The sequence below is a fragment of the Molossus molossus genome, unplaced genomic scaffold (genome assembly GCF_014108415.1).
Source record: "Molossus molossus isolate mMolMol1 unplaced genomic scaffold, mMolMol1.p scaffold_m16_p_13, whole genome shotgun sequence".
Classification (NCBI taxonomy): Eukaryota; Metazoa; Chordata; class Mammalia; order Chiroptera; family Molossidae; genus Molossus; species Molossus molossus.
In genome coordinates this window covers 19,462,098-19,489,252 of record NW_023425348.1, presented here as the reverse complement: position 1 = coordinate 19,489,252, position 27,155 = coordinate 19,462,098, and the positions used below count along the sequence as shown (strand labels likewise).

The 27,155-nt window shown below is 39.4% G+C and overlaps 1 protein-coding gene across 1 annotated transcript; it reads right to left on the bottom strand.

Annotated features, from left to right (window-relative positions):
- Window positions 1–4,800: 4,800 nt before the first annotated feature.
- Window positions 4,801–12,781, bottom strand: MMP1 (matrix metallopeptidase 1). The gene is made up of 10 exons (XM_036258577.1): window positions 12,622–12,781; window positions 11,951–12,195; window positions 11,710–11,858; window positions 11,343–11,468; window positions 10,458–10,613; window positions 10,204–10,321; window positions 7,326–7,459; window positions 6,228–6,390; window positions 5,566–5,669; window positions 4,801–5,383 (listed from the first exon to the last, which is right to left on the bottom strand). The coding sequence occupies exons 1-10, from the start codon at window positions 12,721–12,723 to the stop codon at window positions 5,274–5,276; spliced, it is 1,407 nt and encodes a 468-aa protein (XP_036114470.1). The 5' UTR covers window positions 12,724–12,781; the 3' UTR covers window positions 4,801–5,273.
- Window positions 12,782–27,155: the final 14,374 nt, after the last annotated feature.

The window sequence follows — 27,155 nt, the reverse complement described above, 5'->3', positions numbered from 1 at the left end:
GAGACGTGGAACTGGGGTACAGACTATCCCCAGAAGAGGGAGTGGTGGGGGAGAGATAAACCACAGAACTTACATGCATGTGTGCATGAACAATGGACATGGACAACAAAGCTGAGGACAGGGTAGGGAAGGAGGGGGAGGAGGGTATTAGTGGGGGGGAGAAACATTTGTAATGAAAAGAAATTAATTTAAAAAAAGAAATATATATGTATTCATTTTACTTTTTATCCAATCCTAGAGATTTCCCTGCTTTTCTTTCTCACACCTCCCTAATCTATCAGCAATGGATTTCATGTAACCCATTTAGGTCGTCTGTTTCTATTTTAATGTATAAAATAATGTGCAAAACTGCCATTCTGTGGAACATTTTTGATTTGTTGAGATTTTGCTTCCCGGCAACTTCCGTCAGTTTGGCTCAAATAAACTATTTTTTTTTTTTTTACTTTTTGTAAAATTTTAATTACTTTATTTTTGTTACAGATTGACACCCTCCTCCCGTTTCCATACCTCATTTACATTTAAGGTTATTATTGATAGATATTTATTAGTAGCCGTGTTTATTTTATGCCTGTGTTCCTTTCTATTTCTTCTTCTTACTACAGTCCCTTTAGCCTTTCTTGCAGAGCTGGTTTGGTGGTGGTAAATTTCTTTACTTTTTTTTTGTCTGTGAAGTTTTTTATTATACCTTCAATTTTCAGTGATAGCCTTGCTGGATAGAGTAGTCTTAGATTCAGACCTTTGCCTTTCATTACTTTGTATACTTCATGCCACTCCCTCCTGGCCTGCAGTGTTTCTATTGAGAAATTAGCTGACAGTCTAATGGGAGCTCCCTTATAGGTAACTTTCTGTTTCTCTCTTGTTTTTTTTTTTTTTTATGAATTATTTATTTATTTATTTGTTACAGATATTTTACCTTTTTACCCCATTGGCACCTCCCTCCCCACCCCACCACCGCATGTCCCCGGCTTAGTTGTCCATGTCCATTGGTCATGCATACATGCATATAAGTTCTGTGGTTTATCTCTTCCCACCCCCCCCACCCCCTACCCCCTCTTCTGAGGGATGTCAGTCTGTGCCCTACTTCCATGTTTCTGGGTCTACTGTATTCCTCAGACTGTTATGTTCATTATATTCCGTATATAAGTGAGATCATGTGGTATTTGTCTTTTTCTGCTTGGCTTCTTTCACTTAGGATAATACTTTCCAGGTCCCTCCATGTCGTCTCAAAGGATAAGAGATCTTTCTTTCTTACCGCTGCATAGTACTCCATTGTGTATATGTACCACAGCTTTTTTATCCATTTGTCTACTGGTGGACACTTGGGCTGTTTCCAGATCTTAGCTATTGTAAATAGTGCTGTTATGAACATGGGGGTACATATATTCTTCCTGATTGGTGTTTCAGTCTTCTTAGGGTATATTCCCAGCAGTGGGATCACTGGGTCAAATGGAAGTTCTGGCTCCCTCTCCTGTGTTTAGATGAGGGAGGGAGGACCCACATTGAACACCACTGTCAAGTCTTACTTTCCTGGTTAAAGTTGCCAGCCCAGGAAAGGTACTGTTATCCTCTAGCTTTTGCCTGGAGGCTAGCAGTCTAGGTTACTTGATGAGTTTTGGGTTTTCAGTTGATTGAAAAGCTCCCTCAGGTGCTTAGCACAAGGGGATTTCCCGAGGGTGGGGCAGATGCTGGTTGTTAGTGAGCCTCAATTAGCACTTCAATGGCCCACAGGGTGGGGTTGGATCTCCGAGGGAGGGGCTGCTGCCTCTCTCAGAGCCCTGGGAAGGAGCAATGTGGCCACCGTCCTGAGTGGCTGCACTAAGCCTCCCTCTGCCGGGGCCCAAGGTGAGTGGCTGTGGCTGTTTCAGCCTCTGTCCCGGCTCTGCGCTGTGGAGCCGCCTGGGAGTGTAACTCAAGGGTGCTGCTCCCAGCTAAGGCCGCTGCTGAGCTGCAGACCGTGGGCTCCCAGCCCCCATCTCGCGCCTTCGCAAGCCTACCGGGATGGAGTCAGTGTCCCTCGTTATATGGTCCTCACAAGCTGCTTTTCTGTTGGTTTTTCCCGTCGATTTGTCTGTGTTATAGTTGTAATTCCAGTTTGGTTCTGGGAGACGGTCTGTGTAGCTTCCGTTCACTCCGCCGCCATTTTTCCTCTCCAAAAATATTTTCTGAGGCTTTGGTGGGGGAAGGGAGGTGAAGACTCTCTCTCTTGCTTTCTTTAAGATTGTTTCTCTGTCTTTAATGTTTACCATTTTAATTATGATGTGTCTAGCTCTGGGTCTTTTGGGTTCATCTTGCTTGGGACTCTCTGTGTTTCTTGGACTTGTGTGACATTTTCCTTTATCATATTAGGGAAGTTTTGTTGTCATTATTTCTTTAAACAGGTTCTCTATTCCGTTCTCCAAGTCTTCTCCTTCTGGTACCCCTATGATGCGAATGTTATGTTTCATATCGTCCCACAGCTCCCTTAAACTCTACTCCTGCTTTTAATTTTTTTCCCCAGTTGTTGCTTTATTTGGGTGTTTTTTTTCTACCTTGTCTTTTAACTCACTGATTTGGTCTTCAGCTTTTTCTAATCTACTATTGAGGCCTTCTAAGGTATTTTTCATATCAGCTATGTCTTTATTTCGACTTGATTTTTATTCATAGCTTCTACTTCTTATTTTTTTAGGCTGATGTAGTTCCCATTGAGCTCTTTATAATTATCATTAAGCTGCTAGTAGTTCTCACTAAATTGTTTGAGCATCCTTAAAATCATTGCTTTGAATTCTTTATCTGGCAAGTTGCTTGCTCCTGTTTCATATAGTTCTTTTTCTGGTGATTCCTCTTTTTCTTTCATTTGGGTGTTGTTTCTTTGTCTCACCATTTTAGCAGTCTGGTAGTTGTAGGCCTGGTGAGGGATGCTGGGATATGTAGACAAGTCAGTGTGTATTAAATAAGACTGCTGTGCTTCCCAGACTGTTTAGGTGCTTGGCACCTCTTGCCTGCTGTGGGTCCTGGGGGATTGACAACTGGTGGCTGGTATTGGTTTCTTGTGACAGGTTCTGTTGGGGTGTGTGGGTCCCGCTGGTGCCTTGCTGGGGTGCTGGGTCCAGCTGGTACACTTCTGGGGTATATTGCTGCCTGGTGGGGGTCAGTTCCTGATTAGTCACTGATGCTGCTGCTGGGGGCTGAGAATGTTCAGCTCCCAGGACTTAGCTGCTGCTGGGGGAGGGGCTCCACTCCATATCTGCTGCTGCAGTTTTTATGGGTGGATCTTGGCTGCCTGAGCCTTGCTGTTGCTTGGGCTGGGGCACTGCTCCTGATCAGCCTCTGCTGATGCTGCTAGGGATGGGTCTCAGCTGCTGATCTGCACTGCTGCTGCCTGGAGATGAATGTCTGCTCTGGAGCCTCTACTGCTGGGGGTGTGTCTTGGCTGCCAAGTCTCAGCTACTGTTGGGGGTGGGTCTCTACCCCTGCTGGGGGTGGGGCTCCACTCCTGCCACCCACTGCTGCGGTGGAGGGAGGTACTGGACTTCCAAGCTGGAGTTACTGCTGCTTGGGGTGGTGCTCCACTCTTATCAGGCTGCTGGCTCCCGGCCAGTTGAGGCTTCTGCAGCAGGCACCTTGACAGTGCCATTACTGTGTGCGGATGAGTGTTGACACAGCAGGGTCCACTGGTCTGATGGTCCAAGGCACACTGGTGGACTCAGGTCACTCAGCCCTAGCCGCTCCCCACTGCCTCCTCCCAGAGAAGACCAGGGATCTTCCAAGATGGTGGGGCCTCTGCCCTCGCAGGGAGAAGGGCCCTGACAAGCCATTTACCATGGTAGGCGGCTGTTCCTGTCCACAGCACAGGAACCCTCTGCTCCATGTTTCTGCACTGCTCGAGGTTGCACATCCACACTCATGTCCACTCACACTCTCTCTCACACTTGCTCACACTCTCACACACTCACCCTCGCTCTGGTCCTGCCCTCCCGCCATTTTTTTCCAGAGAGTCAAATAAATTCATAAACATTCTTACAGGTTTGGACATATTTCACATTGACACTTAGTAGCTTAGCACAATAAAAGATGAACTCTTAAGCAAAGTCTGTTGAAGTTTGGGATAATTTTTGGAGTAGTGTCCCAGCAATTCAGGCTTCTTCCATCTTGTGGAAACTCACTGAGTGGGGAGACCACTGCAGAAATTTGCACAAGCAATCAAATGTTTCCATCTGGAAGTGATATTGGTCACTTCTGGGCACAGTCCACTGGCCAGGACTAGTCAGATTCCACTACCCACCCCTCCCCTCACAACTACAGGAAGTTGAACGGTGGAAAACATAACCCCCATGTGCCCAGAAGAAGAGAGAAAATTCTTTGTTTTTAAATTTTAATTAATTTATTTTTGTTACCGATGTTTCTCCTTTTCCCCCCACTTATTCCCCCCTCTCCCTCCCTCCCCGCCCTGTTCCCAGCTTTGTTGTCCATGTCCATTGTTCATGCATACATGCATATAAGTTCTGTGGTTTAGAAGGGAGAAAATCCTTAGAAAACTCTACTGTGCTGTTACTGCTTTTATCTAAAATTAATTTTGGAATCTATATATAGGACATTGGAATTAGATTTTCTTTCTATATGATATAAATTCCATGAGAATAAATAATATTTGAACTTTTTGAATTTCCAAATTTCACACATGAATATTTTGCATAGTTGTTTGCTTCCCATTTCAAATTTGAAAATAAGCTCTGTAAGTGTGGCTTTATAGTCAGGTAATAAAAGTATTACAACTTAAATATAATATAACATTTATAAAACAGTGGAGACAAGGATGATTTTATTCCAAACATAAAGCATTTTATTTTCTGTAACAAAAGTTGTCCCTTGAATTTCAGGGTAATACTAGCTAGTGGCTGTGCATATGTTCTTGAACTACATTTTCTCTGGTGAAGACTCATATCTTTGTCTCTTTCTTTCTTGGGAGGTGATGTTCATCAGTGGGGCTGCTCCCCAGGTGTGATGTCAGAGTCTTATATCTTGAAAAAGAGCTTCTCTTTTTGCAAAACTGGACCACATATATCAATAAGCCATGAACATAATCTTCCTTAGCACTTATTTGTGAAACTAAATTATAACACTACATAAAACATAGCATTCTAAAGCATGCAGAATAAGGTATAAATGAAATTATACTTAATAGCCTTATATTTTTTTAAAATATGGCTCTTCAGGAAATTTTTTTTTTGGCTCTTGAAATGTATTTTTCTGTTCAACATTGACATTCAACATTTCTCTTCAAAATTAATGGTTGGTTAATTTTGTCCACAGTTGAACCAGCTATTAGATTTCTCAAGAGTCAAAACTCTCTTTGTTTTAGGATCAAATTTGTACTGCCTTGTTCCATGGAAGAAGTAGAAAAATCCTAGAAACAAAACAAAAGAGACTTAATACATGATACAGGTACTTTCTAGGTTTAACTTGAATTCTTGAAAAACCCAAGTCATGTGTGAGAACAAATATTTTTTGGCATTTGCTGTTCTAAATAATACATCTGAGGCTATTCTGTGGCAACAAAATAGAGTAAATACATCTTTATTCACTTACCATCTTTCTGGAAAACAGCATCAACTTTGCTGCCAATTCCAGGAAAGTTAGCTGCTATTAATTTGGGATAACCTGCATCCATGGATTGCTTGTCTTCATCATACCTGGTCCAGAAATAATTAAAAGTGTCATAACCATTTGTTAAACATGTAGCCTTCTCAAAATCATGACAGGGCATCCACCAACAGGAATGTAATAAGAACTTTTAATTCCATAGATCATGTGCACAATGGGTGTGGGGTGGGATGAGATGAGGCAGGATGTTGGGTAGACTATAAGATTTATAAGGTCCTTTTGAACTCCAGCATCTAAATCTAATTTCCCACCTGGTGCCACACAATGTCCTGTTAAGGTATAATGTGACTAAAGATAAGTTCTTGTTGGCTGAAGTAGCTCTCTAAAGATGAATGCCTTTTTTTAAAATTTTTTTTATGTCTTCTTTTTCAAATTCAGCCCCAAATACTCCTTGGATTCCTGGACAGGCATTGCATGATGATTATGATCTAAGTCTCTTGACTTAGATGCTGGACTGGCTATAGCCATTCATAGAAAAGGCAGCTAGCCAAGGCAATATGAGAATCATTTTTAAATGGTTCCATTTAGAACGTTCTTTCTATGTAGAGAAATCTGGTGCCCTACTTTTTTCTGCACTCAGTATTTACCTCCAGTACTTGTTAGCAACAAAGAAGTATGTTTTCCCAGTATCTTCCTCAAAAACAGCAGCATCAATTCTCTTCACACTTCTAGGGAAGCCAAAGGACCTGTAGATGTCCTTTGGGTATCCGGGAAGCATTTCCTGCCCCTGAACAGCCCAGTACTTATCACCTGCCAATCAAGAAACACTTGATGAAAACACTTACTCAAGTCACCAGTAGACAGTGAGCAGATTTCCAGCTAAGGTGGTCTAACAAGTTAGAGCAGTGTCTTGTCTACACATTAGAATTATCTAGGGAGATTATTAAAAATACCAATGTTGGTACCCTACCACAGACAAATTAAATTAGTATATTTTTAAAAAGTTTTCTAGATGATTCTAATATGCAATATCTTTGAGAATGACTAGTTTATGGGGTTGGGAGTTCTATCCAAAGCCAGATATTCAAATGACTAAAGAGTTCATGATGCCACCTCCAGGATAGTCAATTCATGGTAATTCAGGACTTCTCATACTTTAATGTACATACAAATTGCCGAGGAAGTTTGTTAAAATTCAAGAAGGTCTGGAGTGAGATCTGACAGCATGAATAGACCTTGAGTGCATTATGCTGAGTGAGACTATTTCTAACAAACTTTACAGGTGATGTCAGTGTTGTTGGTCTGAGGATCATCCTTTGATAGCAAGACTTCAGCATCCCTAGCTGGTTGCCCAGCAGGGTGTCTCTCCCTCGGAGGAGAATCATTTATATTAAAATAACTCTAGGATATCACACAACTCAAATGTTTCTGTTACATCTTCTCCACAGTATTGGTCCAACTCTATGTTTCATTTATCAGTACCCCCTGGAATGTAGAGGGTTTAAAATATATAAACAGTATTCACAGAAAACAATTTTATAAGTCTAGATTCATAAACAGGCTGGAAAGTTTATATCTTCAGTCGTATTTTTTTTTTTTTAATGACTTGGAAATGCACAAATCAATGGACTTCCATTGATTTGGTGAGATTTAGATTTTTAAAATTTCATGGAGTTAAAGGAGCTAGTACTTTCTTATATCCCAGCTAGTGAAAACTTAATTCACAAAACTATTGGAAGCATTACCTTTGAAAAACCGGACTTCATCTTTATCAACAATATCATAAGCGGCTTGAAGGCTACTTGGCAGATTTGGCCAGAAAATAGCAATGAAATTGAGCTCAGGTTCTGGGTAATGAGAATTTACACGCATGTAGAACCTGGTTTGAAAAAAAGAAAACAAGTTTTGATCTAATCTATAGCAAATTCTGGCTGACATCCAGCTCCTTCTTAGTGTTGGCACTAGTGATGTGCTGGTAAATGTTTAACATCTGGCTCTCCAAAGTGAGAGTCCAGACAAGTCCTGGTTTGCAGCATTTGCTTATTTCCAGGGTGGAAATACTCCCACTATGGCAGATTTCAAGAGATTTGCAGTAACGCACCATTGTGTAGTACTTTTACCCCACAAATACATTAGGCATAAACAAACACAAGAATGTAAATAAAGAGTAAAATGTAGCAGAATAATTATAAAGAGTTGAGTTTTATTTTTTAATCCTCATCTGAGGATATGTCTATTGATTTTAGATGGAAGGATGAAGAGGGAGAAAGAGAGAGAGAGAGAGAGAGAGAGAGAGAGAGAGACATCATGTGAGAGAGAGAAACATTGATGGGTTGCCTCTCACACATGCCCCTACCAGGGATCAAACCTACAACCTAGGTATATACCCTGACCAGGAATCGAATCCACAACCTTTTTGGTGTATGGGAGGACACTCCAACCAACTGAGTCACCAGGCCAGGGCCAAAGGGGTGAGTTTTGATTATTTTTATTACCTTTGGTTTAAATATAATTGTAAGTTGATGTAATTTTACTTTTTTTGATTTTTAGAAAGAATGGAAGGGAGAGGGAAAGAGAGAAACATTGTTCTGTTGACTCCTGCATGCCGTACACCAGGGGTCCCACCCGCAACCTGGGCATGTTTCCTGACCAGGAATCAAACCGGCAACCTTTCGGTGTATGGGACAATGCCCAGCCAACCAACTGAGCCACACCTATCAGGGCTAATTTAACTGTTAATAATGGTTGTGTTTAACAACCAGCTTGCAAAATTCTCAAAATGTAAAACTCAGCTTTGGTGAGCTTTTTGGATTCTGCGGCGGCACACCACTGGCTGGAATACACTACTAATATCCTACATTGGTGTACACTTTCAACACAAAGGGCCTTCACCTACATCATGTCCTACCTCACAAAAGCCCTGCAAAAGAAAATCACTCTTATTTTACAAATGAGAAATTTAGGTCAGGGAGGCAAAGGGAGCTGTCTAAGACTGCACAGCCGATGAGAGACAAAGGTTAATTTTAAACTCAGGTTTGGCTGGTGGTTTACAAAGTTAATTCTACAGTCTATAGGGACTCGGGAAACAGCAAAGCATAGACTATCATTTGGACTGTCAGAGTGTTTTCAATTCTAGACCACAGGAAAGACTATGGCATCGGCAGTCAGCAATCCGACTTCTAGGCCCAAGCCTGCCTCAGTCCTGCCTCTGCCTCTGTGGGACCTTGGGCAAGTCATTTGCTATTATAGTTTCTAGTCTTCCATGTCCCCAAGCCTTGGTAACGTTGTAATGATCTCAGTATTCCTGCAAATCCTAGACTTGGTCCTATTCCTTAGAGAAATCCTTCAAATACTTGCTTGGCTAGGTGTCCTGCTATCTGAGAGCCTTCTTTAAGCACTGTGCATTTCCTTGGCATTAAGCTACACTCTGCATGGTTTATATCCAGCCTTATCTTGAATCTCAAAAATAGCTGAGAAGAAGAGAAAAAGCATTACCAGTCAACACCCTGCATTCTAGGGCAGATATGATCATAATGTAATAAAACAGCACCAGCTACACTCTAAAAGGAGTGGCTGAGGAGACTCAAGTTTTTCTAAGAACCTTATTTTCTATGTGCTGTGGACAGCATCATTCAGAAAAAGACTGTATTATTATTTTGCCTGGTCCTTTAGAGAGCAGGCCTGTTCCTCACGTGTGAGGGGACCCCAGTCTTTGTGAGGCCACATGCTGCATAGGAGACCTAGGATCCTCCTCTGAGGACGGAAGCACACTGTGTTTGCTCACATCCACCCAAGAGAGGGGCCTCATGAACTCATGAGGACTCTCCCACACTGGCTCCAACCCTTCTATGGGCCTCTGGAGGCAACAGAGACCTGTCACCACTACAAGCATTGGGAGGATTATCTTTTCCACAATGGAAGGGGTCATGGAAGGTGTGATACTTAAAGGGTATCAGCATGATGGGCCATGAGAAAGACTAATTTCTCTCTTTTTTTAAAAAAAAGTTTCTTTCATTATTTTATTTTTAGAAAGAGATAGAAACATCGATGAGAAAGAACATCGACTGGCTGCCTCCTGCATGCCTCCCAGTGGGGGTTTGGCCCACAACCTGGGCATGTGCTTTGACTGGGAATTGGACCAGCTGCCTCTTGGTGCATGGGTCAGTGCTCAACCACTGAGCCACACTGGTCGGGCTTGATTTTTCTTAATAAAGCACTAATATACTCATCATCATAAAGAATGCCATAAATGAAGAGCTTTGGAGTAGGAGTCAGAAGACCAATTAATTATAGTTCTGTCACCAGTGAACTCTGTGCCCTCAGAGGGTCTCTTTCCTTTTCTCTGCCTTACTCTACTGACCTGTAAAATTGGATTATATTTACTGACTCTCCGCTTCAATGGTATTTCTTTCCTGAGTATCAAATGTCAGAGTGCATGTGGAAAAACAAAGTTGTTACATGTTTGTTAGGTTTTGCCAATGCAAGCAAATGCTATCATATAATTACACATGTAAACAAATGTAAGATAAGTAATGTTTGAAGCATAGTAGTAGTCCATATGGATTCATAGTAGTGAGTGTTGTTATTATCACACATATCAAACGAGAAGAATTGATATCTTACCTGTCTTTGAAGAACATCACATCTCCCCGAACCATAGTTATAGCATCAAATGTTAGCTTACTATCACACACTTGTGGGGTTTGTGGGCCCTTTGGCTTGGTGGGGTTTGTGGAGGGTCCTAAAGAAAAAATAAGATCTGGAGTTAGTGCTGCCTGGCTGGAGAAAACGACGTAAACAATGAAAGATAGCTTCTTAAAAGATATAGCGCATGGCTCTAATGGCCTCTTGTCTGGGATATTTTTCTTTGTACTCACCATATATGGTCTGGATACCATTGATGTCATCCTGAGAGAGCAGAACATCACCACTGTGGAAGTAGTGGGGGTACATCAAAGCCCCAATATCATTAGAATGAGACAGTCCAAGGGAATGGCCCAATTCATGAGCAGCAACACGATACAAGTTGTAATCTAAAAGGGCCGATAAACCCATTTGCAGTTACTTGAAGTGTTTCCAGTTTTATGATATTTAATGAAGAAGTAATCTACAACTCTATAAGAACTAATGCTCATATTTTCTTCTGGGCTTTTAAAAAGATATATAACACATTTTTCCTAAGGTGAGAGGAATGCATTTATTAATAGTAAATAGCTTGATTAAAGCCTATGATTATACTGATACAATGAAAAAGCAAAACTCAGTAGACTGAGGGTCTAGCACAGATTCATCAGTCTTTTCAATAATTAGACGATGCATATTATTTCACAGAGAAGCACTAGGTTTCTATGAACACAAATTGTTTTTCCTATTTACAAAACTGATACATGCTCAAGGATGGAAATTTGTAAAACATGTACAGCTTCTCCTCCCTTAATTTTTACATACTCTTACAACTAATATTACATTGTGGTGTGTCTTCTAGTAAAAAGAAGTTTTTTTGGAAATGCCCTCAAGTAAACCACTAGGATTTTCAACAATTTTCTTAATAGAGATTTTAGTGTGGCCTACTTGTAGACAATAAGATGTTGTTACTAACAGAAATAATCTTTTTTTCACACTTTTCTAAATGTATTATGATTTTTCTAAATGGTAGTCAAAAATATATACTTGCATTAATGCATTGTTACCGTTAAATCAACCAACTATTACATGAATCACAGGGGTGGGGAGACTGAAAAGGGCAAGATTAGATGTTTTACTTCTGAAATCTCTGGTCCATGTTTCATCCTCATCAAAATGAACATCCCCTCCAATCAATGGGCCTGGTTGAAAAGCATGAGCAAGTTGTCCTTCGGGTCCATCAAAGTCAGAGTTGTCATGATGATCTGCAAGAAACAGAATTCAACAAATGTTCCCCTTGTTTCTTATTTAGGGTAACACAGGAGAGCAAGCCTTAGCTTTGCTACGGGGCCAACAGACTTTCATACAATGTCATATTGTTTCCTTCCTTAAGCCCATAAAATCAATATTCCTCTTGAATGAGGAATTCTGGCTGCGAAGTGAAAGAGGTTTGGGGGCCAGGTGAAGTTAAGGTGAGAATGCTTTCACGCAACAAGAAGAGCTTACTTCTCCTGACGAAAGACAGCATTATGTCTGCTTGGCCCTCAGAGACCTGGGAGAAGGTCAGGGGTGAGACAGCACTCCAGAGTTGAAAGGCTTTCTGAATGGCATTGTTCACATCTTCTCTCGGCAAATCTGGTGTGTAATTTTCAATCCTAAAAATGAAGTAAAACAGAGACAAATAGGACCTCATTTCTTACAGCTCTGATGGGAATTCGCCTCTCAGTCTGGCACTCAGCCTGGTTACCTATAGGTCAGGTGTGTGTGCTCCCACCGAGGGTTTCCCTCAGTGAGGGCATACCGAACCACGTCAGGCACCCCGCATCTGGCCTGCTTCATCATATTCAGGGTTTCAGCATCTGGCTTCCCAGTCACTTTCAGCCCAAAGAACTCTTGCATTTGCTTCAGTTTTTCAACCATGGGGCCACTCTTTCTCTTCCTTTCAATTTGTTCCCCATCAGTCCTCAGGTTGTAGTAGCTTTCCAGGTATTTCTGGTGAAAGATATTATTGTAACACTGGATGGGAAATCTTTCTCATTTTTCTAAAGACTGACAGTATGACTTTCTAGTAAAACAGAGAACTACTTTTAAAGATTGTATTTAGATTTCATGGTCCTTAGTATCCTTATCATTGATGGAAACTGTAAATTCAGAGAAATTGCCCCACCGTTAGTTGCTATAAAGCCAATTCCAATTTGCACATCACTCCTTTGATTCCCCCTCACCGCCAGCTAGAAAAGGAGCTTCTCTGCAAGGCTCGATACATTTCAGGGAGGGTGAACTTTCTAACAAAAATGTCTCTTTGTAGAAAATTCCATCAAATAAACTTCACGATACCAACTACTACTACTCTGTTCTACTGTGAAAAAAATGCAAATGAAGGCTTTTCCATTTCTGGCATTGAAATTTAGCATTTACCTGGACCATCTTCTCATCATCCTCTTGCATTCTGGAAGTGGCTGCTGGGAGGCCGTTAGACCCCACGGCCCAGAGGAGTAGCAGCAGAGGAAGGCTGTGCATGCTGGTGTCTGAGGTCTTCCTTCTCAGCTGAAGAGATCTACTGACCCCCCACCTGCTTGCTACTCCAATATCTCAGCTAGAAAGCTCCCTCTTTATATATACAGTCCTTGCTCTTCCAGAAAGCCGGAAGTGGTCTGACTCACGTTTCATAACATCCTCTTGATTAGCAGTGAATAGCCTGAGCAATCATCAGACATGATGACTCCAAGTAGATTATTTGGGTTCGCTTGGTGTTGCAATCTTATGAATAACACCAAACAGGACATGTCTGAAGGAGACACACTAACCCATGTAAACAGTTGTTTTCTGTAATTTGTTTCTATCCTATTTCAGAAAGGCCTTGTTATGTAGGACACAAATCACAGAGTACCCCATGACCTCTTAAAACAGGCTTTGCTACTTGATTCTGCTTGTTGTAAAGTGATCTTGATTGTACACACACACACCTTGCTTCCAGGGCAGAGGGCAGGATTGCTGATGTCATGTGCTCTATGCCTGTTCAGCACCTGAAGCAACTGACATTTATTTAGCTCCACAGGCATTCACTTTGGATGATTTTCCTGGGGTCCACAAGGGTCCCTGCTAAGATGCCTGGTACAATATTTGCACAGCACTTTGGTTTCCCTTAATCTTTATTCAGGCCAGGATTTGAGAACCCTGGCTGAGAAGACTCTAGTTCATAAGAGAAGTATGAGATAACTCTCTGTCCTGTGTAGACCTTGACCACAGCATCATGGGAAAAGTAGGATCCTTCTCCCAAACCTGTCAGAATGTACCAGGCGGGGCAGGGGCTGGCAAAAGCTCAAGTGTGAGTCTGGGGTCTTATTTTTAATCATCCTTGTTTCCCTGCATGTAAGCACCTCTTTGCTCCTTGGGGTTAAGCAGCAATTATTTATTCTTTCATGTATGCATTCATTCATGTATTTATGCATTCATTCATTCGAATGATCTTATTCGAATGATCTTATTCGAATGATCTTCTGTGCAGCAATTACTGGGGGAGAGGCTAATAAATAAACAGACATTTTATGGGACAACTTAAGGTGGCTATAATGGACATCTGTATAAAGTTGCACAGGTTAGTTTTACAAAAAATTGCTGAGAAAAGAGAGACACTGTAGCTCATTCGGTTTTAAGTTTCTTCCTACTTCAATCATAATTTTTGCCAAATCTTTGCCAATACTAGTGCCACCTCTGGTATTATTATTTTATTTTTATTTATTTATTTATTTTTAATCCTCACCCGAGGACATTTTTCCATATTTTGTTCAGATAGAGTCGGAGGGAGGGAGTGAGGAGAGAGAGAGAGAGAGTGAGAGAGAGAGAGAGAGAGAGAGAAACATCGACGTGAAAGGGACACATCGAGTGGTTGCCACCCACACGACCCAACCAGGGCCAGGGACAAACTGCAACAGAGGTACATGCCTTTAGCGGGAACCGAACCCGGGTCTCTCTGGACTGCAGGCCGACGCTCTAACCGCTGAGCCAAACTGGCCAGGACTCTGGTATTATTTTTGTAGTTTTCTTTTAACTTACTTGAAAAGTTTTGCCTTTTTATATGCTATCATATCTATAAAATCATAGTTAAATAAACTATTCTTTTTGAATTCACATTAAAATAAACACATGAGTATATTATGAAAAATGTGCATTCATGTATCCATGTTTCGCATCCAATTGTCTTGGTGGTATCCTTTCCACTCTTGGAGAAAAAAGTTGATCTAAATTAGTAGCTTCCTGTATTCATGTCCCACGCTCCTTCCTTGAAACTTTTTTTTTAAATATATTTTTATTGATTTTTTAGAGAGAGAGAGAGAGAGAGGAAGGGAGAGAGAGAAAGACAGAAACATCGATGTGAGAGAGAAACATCAACTGGCTGCCTCCTGCATGCCACTTACTGGGCATTGAGCCTCCAACCTGGGCATGTGCTCTGACCGGGAATTGAATGGGGACCTCTCAGTCCATGGGATGATGCTCAATCCACTGAGCCACACCACCTGGGCCTTCCTTGAAAATGTTTAAATGAGACATAAAGTTGAGAAACACTTGCCTACCCTTCTTTCTTGCGGTGTCTCCCTCCCTTCCCACATGTCTTTCGCAGGACTTCTGTTTTCCTCCCTACCCTGATAACATCATATGCACATGTTATGTCAATATGTGTTGAACTGATATAAAAGAACTTATTTCTTCATTTGACCACAACTTCCTCATCTAAGTGGAGTAATATGCAAGTTCAAAAGTGTAGAAGATCTTAGAAGGTCTCACAAAAATGAAATCCTCCCCTTCTCAGGGACACCAGATAGTGGGTGGGGCAGCGATCAAAGAGCGCTAGCAACTGACGTGACTGCAGCCCAGGAAACGCAGTGGCAAGAGCTCTTTGCATAGACCTTGAACACAGACTGTTTCACAGTCAAGGAGTGGCTGACACACCCCGGCTATGAGGAATCTGGTCAGTGTGACGAGTTTCCCCCCAGCTCTGGGGCCTGGAAAACACGAATTACCTCAAGAGAACAGTGTTGTGACCATCTGAACTGGGCAAGAAATTACATAAGACATCATTCTGGAAGAGTCTCATAAAATGTGTAATCTGGCAAAAGTCTATATAGCCTACAGTTTAGAAGTTCTCAAACTAGTATACCCTTTTTTTTAAAACCCCCTTTAGAAAACCAGTTTGTAAACCTGATGAAAGAAGAAGTGGGAAATAATCCCTGGGAGTCCCACCTGTGTTACTCCCACCTTGTTCCCTGACCCCTTTCTCTAGCAAAGTCCCCAATTTCTGTGGAACAATAAGGTTTCAGTGGTGAGAAGCTCAAAGCCATGGCTCTGGTCCAGCACCTTGATTTTCCAGATGATGAAACTAAGGAACTGAGGAGTTCCAGGTCCAGGTCACTCCTCTGAGGGGAAGGGAGGGCACGGTGGGGGACACTGTGGATGGAACTTGGACTAACACCACCTTCTCTTGGCTCCGGTCCTGAGCTCTTGAGCTAAAAGCTCTATGCGCTTGCTCACAACTTCAAAGATACTGACATGGATTGGAAACTGGTCACTTAAAACAGCTTTTTGTTAAATTTCTTCCTAAAATAACACAGATTTTTATTTATTTATTTATTTATTTATTTATTTATTTATTGTACAGATAGAGTGGGAGGGAGGGAGAGGAAGAGAGAGAGAGAGAAACATCGAAGTGAAAGGGACATATTGAGTGGCTGCCACCCACACGACCAACCAGGGCCGGGGACAAACTGCAACCGAGGCACATGCCCTTAGCGGAAACGGAACCCGGGTCTCTCTGGACCGAGGGCCGATGCTCTAACCGCTGAGCCAAACCGGCCAGGGCCTAAAATAACACAGATTTTTAAATTAAGGTTTGGCTAAGCAGCAGGCTTCAAAGTTTCCCAGCATCCCGAATCTTGAAATCTCCAGTTAGGCATTCATAGCAGAACACCCACACCTTCTGGGCTAGTGCAAGTGCGCCATGTATTTGAGTGTAGAAAAGAAAACATAAACGTCTAGAACAAAGAGTTAGAGATTAAATCCTACCCAAATCTTAATAATGCCTGGATGTGGCACATTTTCCAGGAAGCTCAATGCCTGTTGAAATTGTGTTGCTCTTTACATCCAGATTTTTTCCCCCCTCTAGGAGTTCCTTTCTTCTCCATAATCCCACTTTGGATTTATTTTTTTGTGGAAATTATTCCTGTATCCTTTATCTCCTGGGAGAATGACAGGTTTAAGAAACGCATGGTTGTGGCCATGACAACTAACTCCTGACTGTCTCCAGACAGGCAAAATATTTCCTTTCTGGGCTATCTTAGTTGCTTCACACTGCCGGCTCTGTGAAAAGTCTCAAATGTGTTTGTATTTTTTCCATATTAAATTCAATTTTGGAATTTCAATTTTGTTTCATATTTTTCTAATGCTTGGAAAGTCAACGTTTTAAATTTTATAATTCAATTTGAGTGTGAGATATATTTTTTATGTCTTTGATCCTGTAAGTCTTGAAATAGTCTTTAGCCAAAATGTTTTAATATTTAATGCTGTTTTGTTTTGGGAGTAACTCGAGGGAAAGATGTGTCCCACCCTATGTGTTCTCTCTCCCTATGGCCATATGGTAGTTTATGGACAGCCACTGTTTACCACTAAACATGCTTTATACCTCCTGGCTACCTCAGTCCTCATGATTACCCTCCAGGTAGAAATGCTTGACGCATCAACCTCCAGTGACAGGTGTCTGTGTGACTCCAGTCCACCTCACTGCAGTCTTCATGGTGCTCCTGTCACTACATATGAAGCACATATACTGGATGTAGAAGTTTAGGAGTTTTGCCCCCTCTCAAAAATATAGAAAATGTCAGACACTAGGCTGGTTACATTAGTTTTGTCATGTTTACATTTTTTCCATGACAACACCCTGTTGCTCAGGACTGAAAGAATCTTTAAACTACTGATCTATCGCCTTTATTTCTTTTACCAAAATTCATGAAATTGCAGTTGATAGTTACCTCAACTGGGGAGGTGTTTACAAATGATTGTTGAATAAAGGAATGAGTGAATAAATCAATACATAAATAGATACTAAACAATACAATAAAAGGGCCATTTCTCATTAGGTTCCATTGCCTCCAAAAAGTCTTATGCCCTTGGTTGGATTTTAATATCTTTTACCTACTCTCCTAAGATGAAAATACCATAGAAAAAAATTGAATATGTCCACTGAGTGGCGATTTTGAACGAAGCACTGAACATTTACTTTTGACTACTTGCCTGCCATGATGTAACCATTTACTCTTTGATTATTTTGGGCATTTTATTGATTTGTTTGCCAATATTATTTCCCCACCTGGATATTTATTAGACACTCTGGACAATGCTTATAGGGAGCACATCCTTGATAGCAGCCAGCAGATGTTTGCAGCTGTGGCTCTTTAGGGAAATTCAAACCAAGGGCCCTGGTGGAGGGAAGGGCTCGTGTACCATGGCTCAGCTCGGCCATGTTGCAGCCCTTATCTCTCAGCCCTCATGTCTGTGCATATAGATTTGAGATATGTGAGGAAGCTCAGGACATCCCTATAGGATTTTGATCATGCGGCGATGCCCAGAACTATGACTTGCTTGGAAGACTCTGATGCATGTGCTGCCTTCAGAACCTCTGTCTATAATTTAGGCCTCAAATTATGTTCTATTGCTGCAGAATTTTTCTGTGTTTTGGACAAAGTGGAATGCTTAGTAAGCCTACTAGCCTTTGTCCAGTTTAAAAATAACTCTCAACTACTCATGCATCAGCTATAATTCATTTTAAATGAGAGTGGGGCTGGTCAGCTGATTTTCTGAGTCAGTCAATCCTTATGAGTGCTGGGTAAAATAAATAGCATTTAACATTTACTGCATCTTTGACAATTTTAACATGCATGACTATTTTATCCTCACAATAAGCCTATAGAATAGCCATATACTATTATTTCTATTTCACAAAGAAACTGTGGCAACTTTTCATGATTAAGTCTTCTGTTTAGGTTGTTCCACTAACGAGTGATAAAGATAAAAACTTGAAATTAGGTCTTTGGTTACAAAATCAGGTGACCCAGCTCTTACTGCCAAACATAAACCATGTAGATATTTTTATATACATGGTGTTGGGATGCATTTTTTAGTTCTAGTAGAAAATTATTATTGAAACTGTCAAGGAGACAGCATAATCCCTGTTTGCTTAAGCTAATGTCTCCCCCTGTGATTTCATCCCTTTTTATCCCATGTGTTTCCTTTGGTCTAGATCTTTTTTCTCATCCTGTAAACATGTCAGCCTGTGAAATAGATTGATGACTACAGTGATAACTAGTTTTGCAAACTGCTACTCTTCAGTCACTCTTCTTGTCTTTCCCATCAATCTTATCACTGAAACTTTGATTTTAAACCCTTGCACTGCACTCTCTCTCTCTCTTTTTTTTTTCAGTTCAATATTTTACTGTAACTTGACAGGTACAATAAAGGGAAATAAAAGTTACATTGTTCTGATGAAAACCTAGTAGAATAAACAAATTATTTAATATTTCTTGAACTTTTATGTCTAACATCTACACACCATTCATCTGAATACTTTCATTGGTACATTCTTTTTCCTTTCTCTTTTTGTAATTAAATTTATTGGGGTGACAATGGTTAATAAGATTACTTGGGTTTCAAGCATACATTTCTATCTGTACGTTGCATGCACGGCACTCTCAGTGTTATTACTACTTCCCACCACCATGTCAAACATCTTTTTCTTAGGTCACATTGTCATTGATCTTTTTGGTATTTGATACTCAGTTTTGGAAATTCTTCTGTCCTTGGCTTGGTGTTTCTGCACTTTCTTCTTTTCCCTGTATCTTTCTGATCATTGATTATTTCCTGTCCTTTGCCATCTTCTCTCCCTTTCTCCTCTGCTGAATCTAGCCATTCACCAACATCTGGCTCTGAGTTTCCACCTTAACCTCTGGCCACGCTTTTCCAGGACAATCCTATCTATTCCTATAACTTCAGTCAACATCCTCAAAAAAATTTCCCCTAAACTCTGGCCCTAGTTTTTCTTGAACTCTTATCTCAGTTTTAGCTCTCCCAGAATATCTCCACCTGGATATAGCTGATACTATGTCTTTTTAAACCAGAACTTCTATTTCTCTCTTTACTACATCTCATTTAGAACAGAGCTTCTTAAACCACAGGCATGGGGTCAAATACTAGCTCCGCTGATTACTAGCTAAATGACCTATGTATTGATATTCTCATCTAAAAAGTGGGATAAGGTGGGTGAGATTGGGAGGAGGATGTCTGGGGGGGGGGGGGAGGAAGGAGAAACAGCTGTAAAAAAATTTAAAAAGTGGAATAATAATAAAACTTGTCTTAATGGTTTTCTGAGACTGAAATAAGATAATCCATGTACAATATTTTAGTATAATGGCTGGAATGTAGAGAACACACATACATGTTTGTAATTACTTTCATGAGTAAAATTCTCAGTGATTCTATTGTCTACCAGGCAAGTATAAACTAACTGTAGTGCTGAAAACCCTCCATGCTCAGATCTAAAATAGACTCCCCAGCCCCACTTTTCCAAACACACTTGTAAAAGAATTACATTGTTCCCCAGATATGTCTTGCACCTGTTCCCCTACCTTGTCATACTTTTTATTTTTACTTAATATAATTCTACCCATCCTTTAACGTCCAGTTTAAGTGTTACTTCATCCACAAAGTTTTTCTTTCCTCTCTCTGTGAGATAGTCATTCTTTGAATTATCATAGAACATAATACTTTCTTAAAGCACTTTTCATATTATCCTTAACTTGACTTTACTCTCCAAACAGAAGATCACTTGTTGAAGGAGGGCTGGGGTTTTATTTTTCTGTATCCATTTCCATTTTCCAGGGCTTACCAGCTTTGTACAATTATGATATGTAAGGCATCAGGCTACATTCTAGGAAGTGCAAAAATAATCAGATACCAATTTTTTTTCTCAGGAGTTAATTTTCTCATGAAATCGATACAGCCTGATACTGTATATAAATTATCATTACTTCAAGTACTTGTTAAGATTTTTATTTATTGATTTTTAGGGAGAGAGAAAGAGAGAGGGAGAGACAGGGGAGAGAGAGAGAGAGAGAGAGAGAGAGAGAGAGAGAGAGAGAGAGAGAGATAGATATTAATTTGTAGTTCCACTTATTTATGCATTCGTTGGTTGATTCTTGGGTGTGCCCTGATCGGGAATCGAACCCACGACCTTAGCCTATCAGGAAGACGCTCTAACTAACTGACCTATCTGGCCAGGGATTTTAGGTGTAATTTATATTATACCAGTGGATATTTACTTATCTCCAAAATTGTTATGGAAGACAACAGGAAAAAATAAGATTCATAATATAAGCTCGTATTTTCCAGCCACTTCATCCAGGAATCTATCAATGGCTAAACCAAATTTAATCAAAGTCCCATTTTGTCCTCACAGAAGCATGCTTCTTTCTGGCAATTCTTAGTACTGATAACAGATGTTGTCATATTGGCATTAGTAACTTCAGTCGAGCATTTTTAGAGAGGTAAGTGGAGAGAGATTTAAAGGGGCTGTGTTGTTAGATAGTTGTCTGGACTATGCTTTTTTAATTTAATTTTTGCATTTCTATTAATTTATTTTTGTTACAGATGTTTCTCCTTTTCTCCCTGAGACCTCCCACCCCCGCCAACATTGTTGACTACGTCCATTGCATATCTCATCCATCCCCCCTGCGCCCTGCTCACCCTTTTCTGAGGTTTGTCAGTTTGAACCATACTCCTATCTATGTCTCTGGGACTGTTTAGTTCATCAGCTTATTTTGTTCATTATACTCCACAAATAAGTGAGATCTTGTAATATTTGTCTTTCTCTGATTGGCTTATTTCATTAGCATAATGCTCTCCAGGTCCCTCCATGTCATCTCAAAGGATAAGAGATCTTTCTTTCTTACAGCTGCATAGTGTTCCATTGTGTATATGTACCACAGATTTTTTATCCACTCATCTACTGATGGACATTTGTGCTGTTTTCAGATCTTAGCTATTGTAAATAGTGCTGTTATGAAGATAGGGGTACATATATTCTTTCCAATTGGTGTGTCAGGCTTCTTAGGATATATTCCTAGAAATGGGATCACAGGGTTAAATGGCAGATCAATTTTTAATTTTTTGAGGAAATACCATATTGTTTTCCATAGCGGCTGGACCAGTCTGCATTCCCACCAGCAGGATACTGGAGTCCCCTTTTCTCCACATCCAAGCCAGCACTTGCTGTTTGATAATTTTTTAATGAGAGCCATTCTGGAAGGTATGAGATGATATCTCATTGTTGTTTTAATTTACATCTTTCTGATGATTACCAATGATGAACATTTTTTTATATGTCTCTTAGCCATTTATATATCCTTTTTGGAGAGGTGTCTATTTAGGCCCTCCGCCCATTTTTAAATTGGATTATTTGTTTTCTGTTTGTTGAGTAGTATGAGCACTCTATATATTTTGAAAATTAACCCCTTATCTGATGTATCATTGGCAATTATGTTCACCCATATAATGGGGTCATTTCCATTTTTTTAAATGTAACTAATAGTTTTTTTTATTATTATTTTTATTTATTTATTTAATTAATTTATCTTTGTTACAGATGTTTCTCTTTTTTCCCCCACTGAATCCCCTCTCCCTCTCCCTCTCCGCCCTGTCCCCAACTTTGTTGTCCATGTCCATTGCTCATGCACACATGCATATAAGTTCTGTGGTTTATCTCTCCCCCACCACCCTTTCTGGGGATAGTCAGTCTGTACCCCACTTCCACGTCTCTGGGACTACCCCATTCCTCAGACTGTTATGTTCATTATATTCCACAAATAAGTGAGATAATATGATACTTGTCTTTCTCTATTTGGCTTGTTTCACTTAGGATGATACTTTCCAGGTCCCTCTATGTTGTCTCAAAGGATAAGAGATCTTTCTTTCTTATAGCTGCATAATACTCCATTGTGTATATGTACCACAGCTTTTTTATCCATTTGTCTACAGATGGACACTTGGGCTGTTTCCAGATCTTAGCTATTATAAATAGTACTGCTATGAACATGGGGTTACATATATTCTGTCTGATTGGTGTTTCAGGTTTCTTAGGGTATATTTCTAGAAGTGGAATGACTGGGTCAAATGGAAGTTCAGTTTTTAATTTTTTGAGGTAATACCATATTATTTTCCATAGTGGCTACACCAGTCTGCATACCCACCAGCAGTGTACTAGAGTCCCCTTTTCTCCATACCCTAGCCAACACTTGTTGTTTGATGATTTGTTGATGGTGGCCATTCTGACAGGTGTGAGGTGAGACCTCATTGTTGTTTTAATTTGCATCTCTCTGATGATTAGTGATGTTGAGCATTTCTTCATATGTCTCTTAGCCATTTGTATATCCAGTTTGGAGAGGTGTCTATTGAGTTCTTCTGCCTATTTTTTAATTGGGTTCTTTGTCTTCCTTTTGTTGACTTGTATAAACACTCTACATATCTTGAAAATTAACCCCTTATTTGATATATCATTGGCAATTATGCTCTCCCATTCAGTGGTTGCTTTTCCATTCTGATGATTGTATCTTTTGCTGAGCAGAAGCTTTTGAGTTTGATGTAGTCCCTGTGTTCATTTTCTCCTTTGTTTCTGTTGCCTTAGGTGATGTATCAGTGAAAATTCTTCTGCGTATGATGTCCAAACTTTTGTTGCCTACATTTTCTTCTAGGATTTTTTATGGATTCATGAGTCACATTTAAGTCTTTTATCCATTTTGAGTTTATTCTTGTGTATGGTGTAAGTTGATGGTCTGGTTTCATGTTTTTGCATGTAGCTGTCCATTTTTTCCAGCACCATTTATTAAAGAGGCTGTCTTTACTCCACTGTATGCTCTTGTCAACTTTGTCAAATATTAATTGAGCATATTGTCTTGGGTCCATTTCTGGGTTCTCTGTTCTGTTCCACTGGTATATATGCCTATTCTTGTGCCAGTAGCAGGCTGTTTTCATTGCAGTGGCTTTGTAGTATAACTTGAAATCGGGTAATGTGATCCCACCTACTTTGTTCTTCTTTTTCAAGATTGCTGTGGCTATTCGAGGACTTTTTTGGTTCCATATGAACTTTTGAAGTATTTGTTCTAGTTCTGTGAAGTATGTCGTTGGTATTTTGATGGGGATTGCATTAAATGTATAGATTGCTTTAGGTAGTATGGGCATTTTAATGATGTTAATTCTTCCAATCCATGAACAAGGTATTTGCTTCCACTTTTTTATATCTTCTTCTATTTCTTTTTTCATTGTCCTATAGTTTTCTGCAAATAGGTCATTTACTTCTTTGGTTAAGTTTATTCCTAGGTATCTTAATTTTTTTGCCGCAATGGTAAATGGGATTGTTTTCTTAGTTTCTCCTTTTGTGAGTTCATCATTGGTGTATAAGAATGCCATCAATTTCTTGACATTAATTTTGTATCCTGCTATTTTGCCAAATTCATTTATTAAGTCTAGTATATTTTTGATGGATTCTTTGGGGTTTTCTACATATAGTATCATGTCATCTGCAAATAATTACAGTTTTACTTCCTCCTTTCCAATTTGGATCCCTTTTATTTATTTATTTTTTCAGGTCTAATTGCTATGGCTAAGACTTCCAGTACTATGTTAAATAAGAGTGGCGAAAGTGGACATCCCTGTCTTTTTCCTGTTCTTAAGAGAGATGCTTTTTGTTTTTTCCCATTGAGTATGATGTTGGCTGTAGGTTTTTCATATATGGCCTTTATTATGTGCAGATATAATCCCTCTGTTCCTATATTGCTGAGCGTTTTATCAGAAATGAGTGCTGGATTTTGTCTAATGCTTTTTCAGCATCTATTGATACCATCATGTGGTTTTTACCTTTTATTTTGTTTATATGGTGTATCACATTTATTTATTTGCAAATATTGTACCAGCCTTGCATCCCTGGGATGAATCCCACATAGTCATGGTGAATACTGTTTTTAATGTATTGCTGGATCTGTTTTTCAAATACTTTGTTTCAAATATTTTGGCATCTGTGTTCATCAGCGATATTGGCCTGTAGTTTTCTTTCTTTCTAGTGTGTTTATCTGGTTTTGGAATTAGAATGATGCTGGCCTCATAAATGAGTTTGGAAGTGTTTCTTCTTGAATTTTTTGAAATAGTTTGAGGAAAATAGATGTTAGTTCTTCTTTCAATATTTGATATAACTCCCCCGTAAAGCTGTCGGACCCGTGCCATTGTTTGCTGGAGAGTCTTCTTGTTTTTCAGATTTAAACAATTATTTTATTTATTATTTTCATCATCATTTATCTCCCCTGTACCCTTTCTTCAGTATCCTTAGGTGTTATTGGTCTGTTCAAGTTTTCTATTTCTTCCTGGTTCAGTTTTGGGAGACTATGTGTTTCTAGAAATTTGTCCATTTTGCTTAGATTGTCTAATTTGTTGCTGTATAATTGTTCATAGTATTTGTTAATGATCCTTTGTATTTCTATGGTGTCAGTTGTTACTTCTCTCTCATTTATGATTTTGTTTATTTGGGTCCTCTTTTTTTTTTTTTTTTTTTGGTGAGTCTAGCTAAGGGTCCTTCAATCTTGTTTATCTTTTCCAAAAACCAGCTTTTTGTTTCATTGATTTTTTGAATTGTTTTTCTGGTCTCGATCTCATTTATTTCTGCTCTGATCTTTACTATATCTTTTTTTTACTTGCTCTGGGTTTTTCTTTTTGTTTGCTTTGTAGTTTTTTATGTCGTGAGGTTAGATAGTCAATTAGAAATGTTTCTTGTTTCTTGAGGTAGGCCTGTAGTGCTATGAACTTCCCTCTCAGGACTAATTTCACTGTGTCCCATGGATTTTGTGTTGTTGTGTGTTTATTTTTATTGGTTTCCAGGAAAGTTTTATATTCTTTGATCTCCTTGGTAACCCATTCATTGATTAAGAACATGCTATTTAGCCTCCATGTGTTTAAATGTGTTTGTGTGTTTTGTTGTAATTGATTTTTAGTTTCATGCCATTGTGATCTGAGATCTGGCATGTGGTCTATCTTTGATAATGTGCCATGTACACTTGAGAAGAATGTGAATTCTGCAGTTTTGAGGTGTAATTCTCTGTAGACATCTATTAAAACCATTTGATCTAGTGCATCATTTAGAGTCTCTGTTTTCTTGTTAATTTTTTGTCTAGAGGATCTATCAGTGATGTCAGTGGGTTATTGAAGTGCCCTGCTATGATTGTATTGTTGTCAATTTCTTCTTTGAAGTCCTCCAGAAGTTTTTAAATATATTTTAATGCAAATATATTGGGTGCATATATGTTTATGAAAGTTTTATCTTTCTGTTGATAAATCTTTTCAATATTATGCATTGGCCTTTTTTTGTCTCTAGTAATGGCCTTCATTTTGATATCCATTTTATCAGATATGAGTATTGCTACCCCAGCTTTTATTTACTTTCCATTTTCTTGGAAGATATTTTTCATCCCTTCATTTTTAACCTATGTGAGTCTTTTGTTGTGAGGTGTGTCTCTTGTAAACAACATATATATATGTCACGCTTTCTTATCCAATCAGCTATTCTGTGTCTTTTGATCAGAGCATTCAATCCATTTACAGTTAAGGTGATTACTGATATGTACTTATTTATTGCTGTTTTTGTTAGTTGTGGTTATATTTCTCTTCCTATTTCTTCTACCAATTACAGAAGTCCTTTTAACATTTCTTGCAGTGCTGATTTGGTGCTAATGTATTCTCTTAGCCCTTTTTTTTTTTTTTGTCTGGGAAGCTATTTATTTGACATTCTATTTTGAATGACAGCCTTGATGGATAGAGCAGTCTTGGATTCAGATTCTGGTTTTTCATGACCTTGATTACTTCATGCCATTCCCTTTTGGTTGGTAGTGTTTCTGTTGAGAAGACAGCTGAGAGCCTTATGTGTTTTTTTTTGTAGGTATCCTGTTGCTTGTCTCTTGCTGCCTTTAGGATTCTCTCTTTGTCTTTCATTGTTGGTATTTTAATTATTATGTGTCTAGGTGTGAGCCTGTTTGGGTTCTACTGGCTTGGGGCTCTCTGTGCTTTTTGAACTTGAATGCTTTTCTCCTTTACCAAGTTAGAAAAGTTTTCTGTCACTATTTCTTCAAAATTTTATCTAACACTTGCTCTTTTTCTTTTTCTTCTGGAATTCCTATAATGCAAATGTTGTTATGTTTTCAGTTGTCCTGCAGTTCTCTTAAACTGTCTTCCTGCTTTTTAATTGTTTTTCATTTTTTGTTTTCTGATTGGGTGATTTTTTTCTACCCTGTTTTTTAATTCACTGATCCAGTCTTCAGCTTCCTTTACTTTGCTGGTTCTTCCTTCCAATGTGTTCTTTATTTCTGCTATGTCATTCTTCATTTCCACTTCGTTGGTTTTCGATGTTTCTATATCTTTACTAATGCTGTTGAGCTCTTTACTCATGCTGTTGAGCTTCCTAATTATCATCGCTTAGAGCTCTATCTCTGATAACTTGCTTAACTGCATTTCATTTATTTTTTCTTCAGTAGAGTTCCTCTGTTCTTTAATTTGGGATTTGTTTTTTGTTTCATCATTTTGGCTGTCTCATTTGGTTTCAGAGCCTGCCCATTTTTTTCTGGTGGTGTTGGTGTTCTGCTGTTTGTGGCTCCCTCTACTGTGTTTGTATGAGTATGGGAGGACTCACATTAAACACCACTGTCAAGTCTTACTTTCCTGGGTATGTTTGCAAGCTCAGGAAAGGTTCAGTTCTTTTCTAACTTCTGCCTGGAGGCTATTAGTCTCAGTTACTTGATGAGCCTCTATTCAGCTTTCAACTGAATGAAAAACTCTCTCAGGTGTTCAAGGTAACAGGATTTTCAGATGGTGGGGCA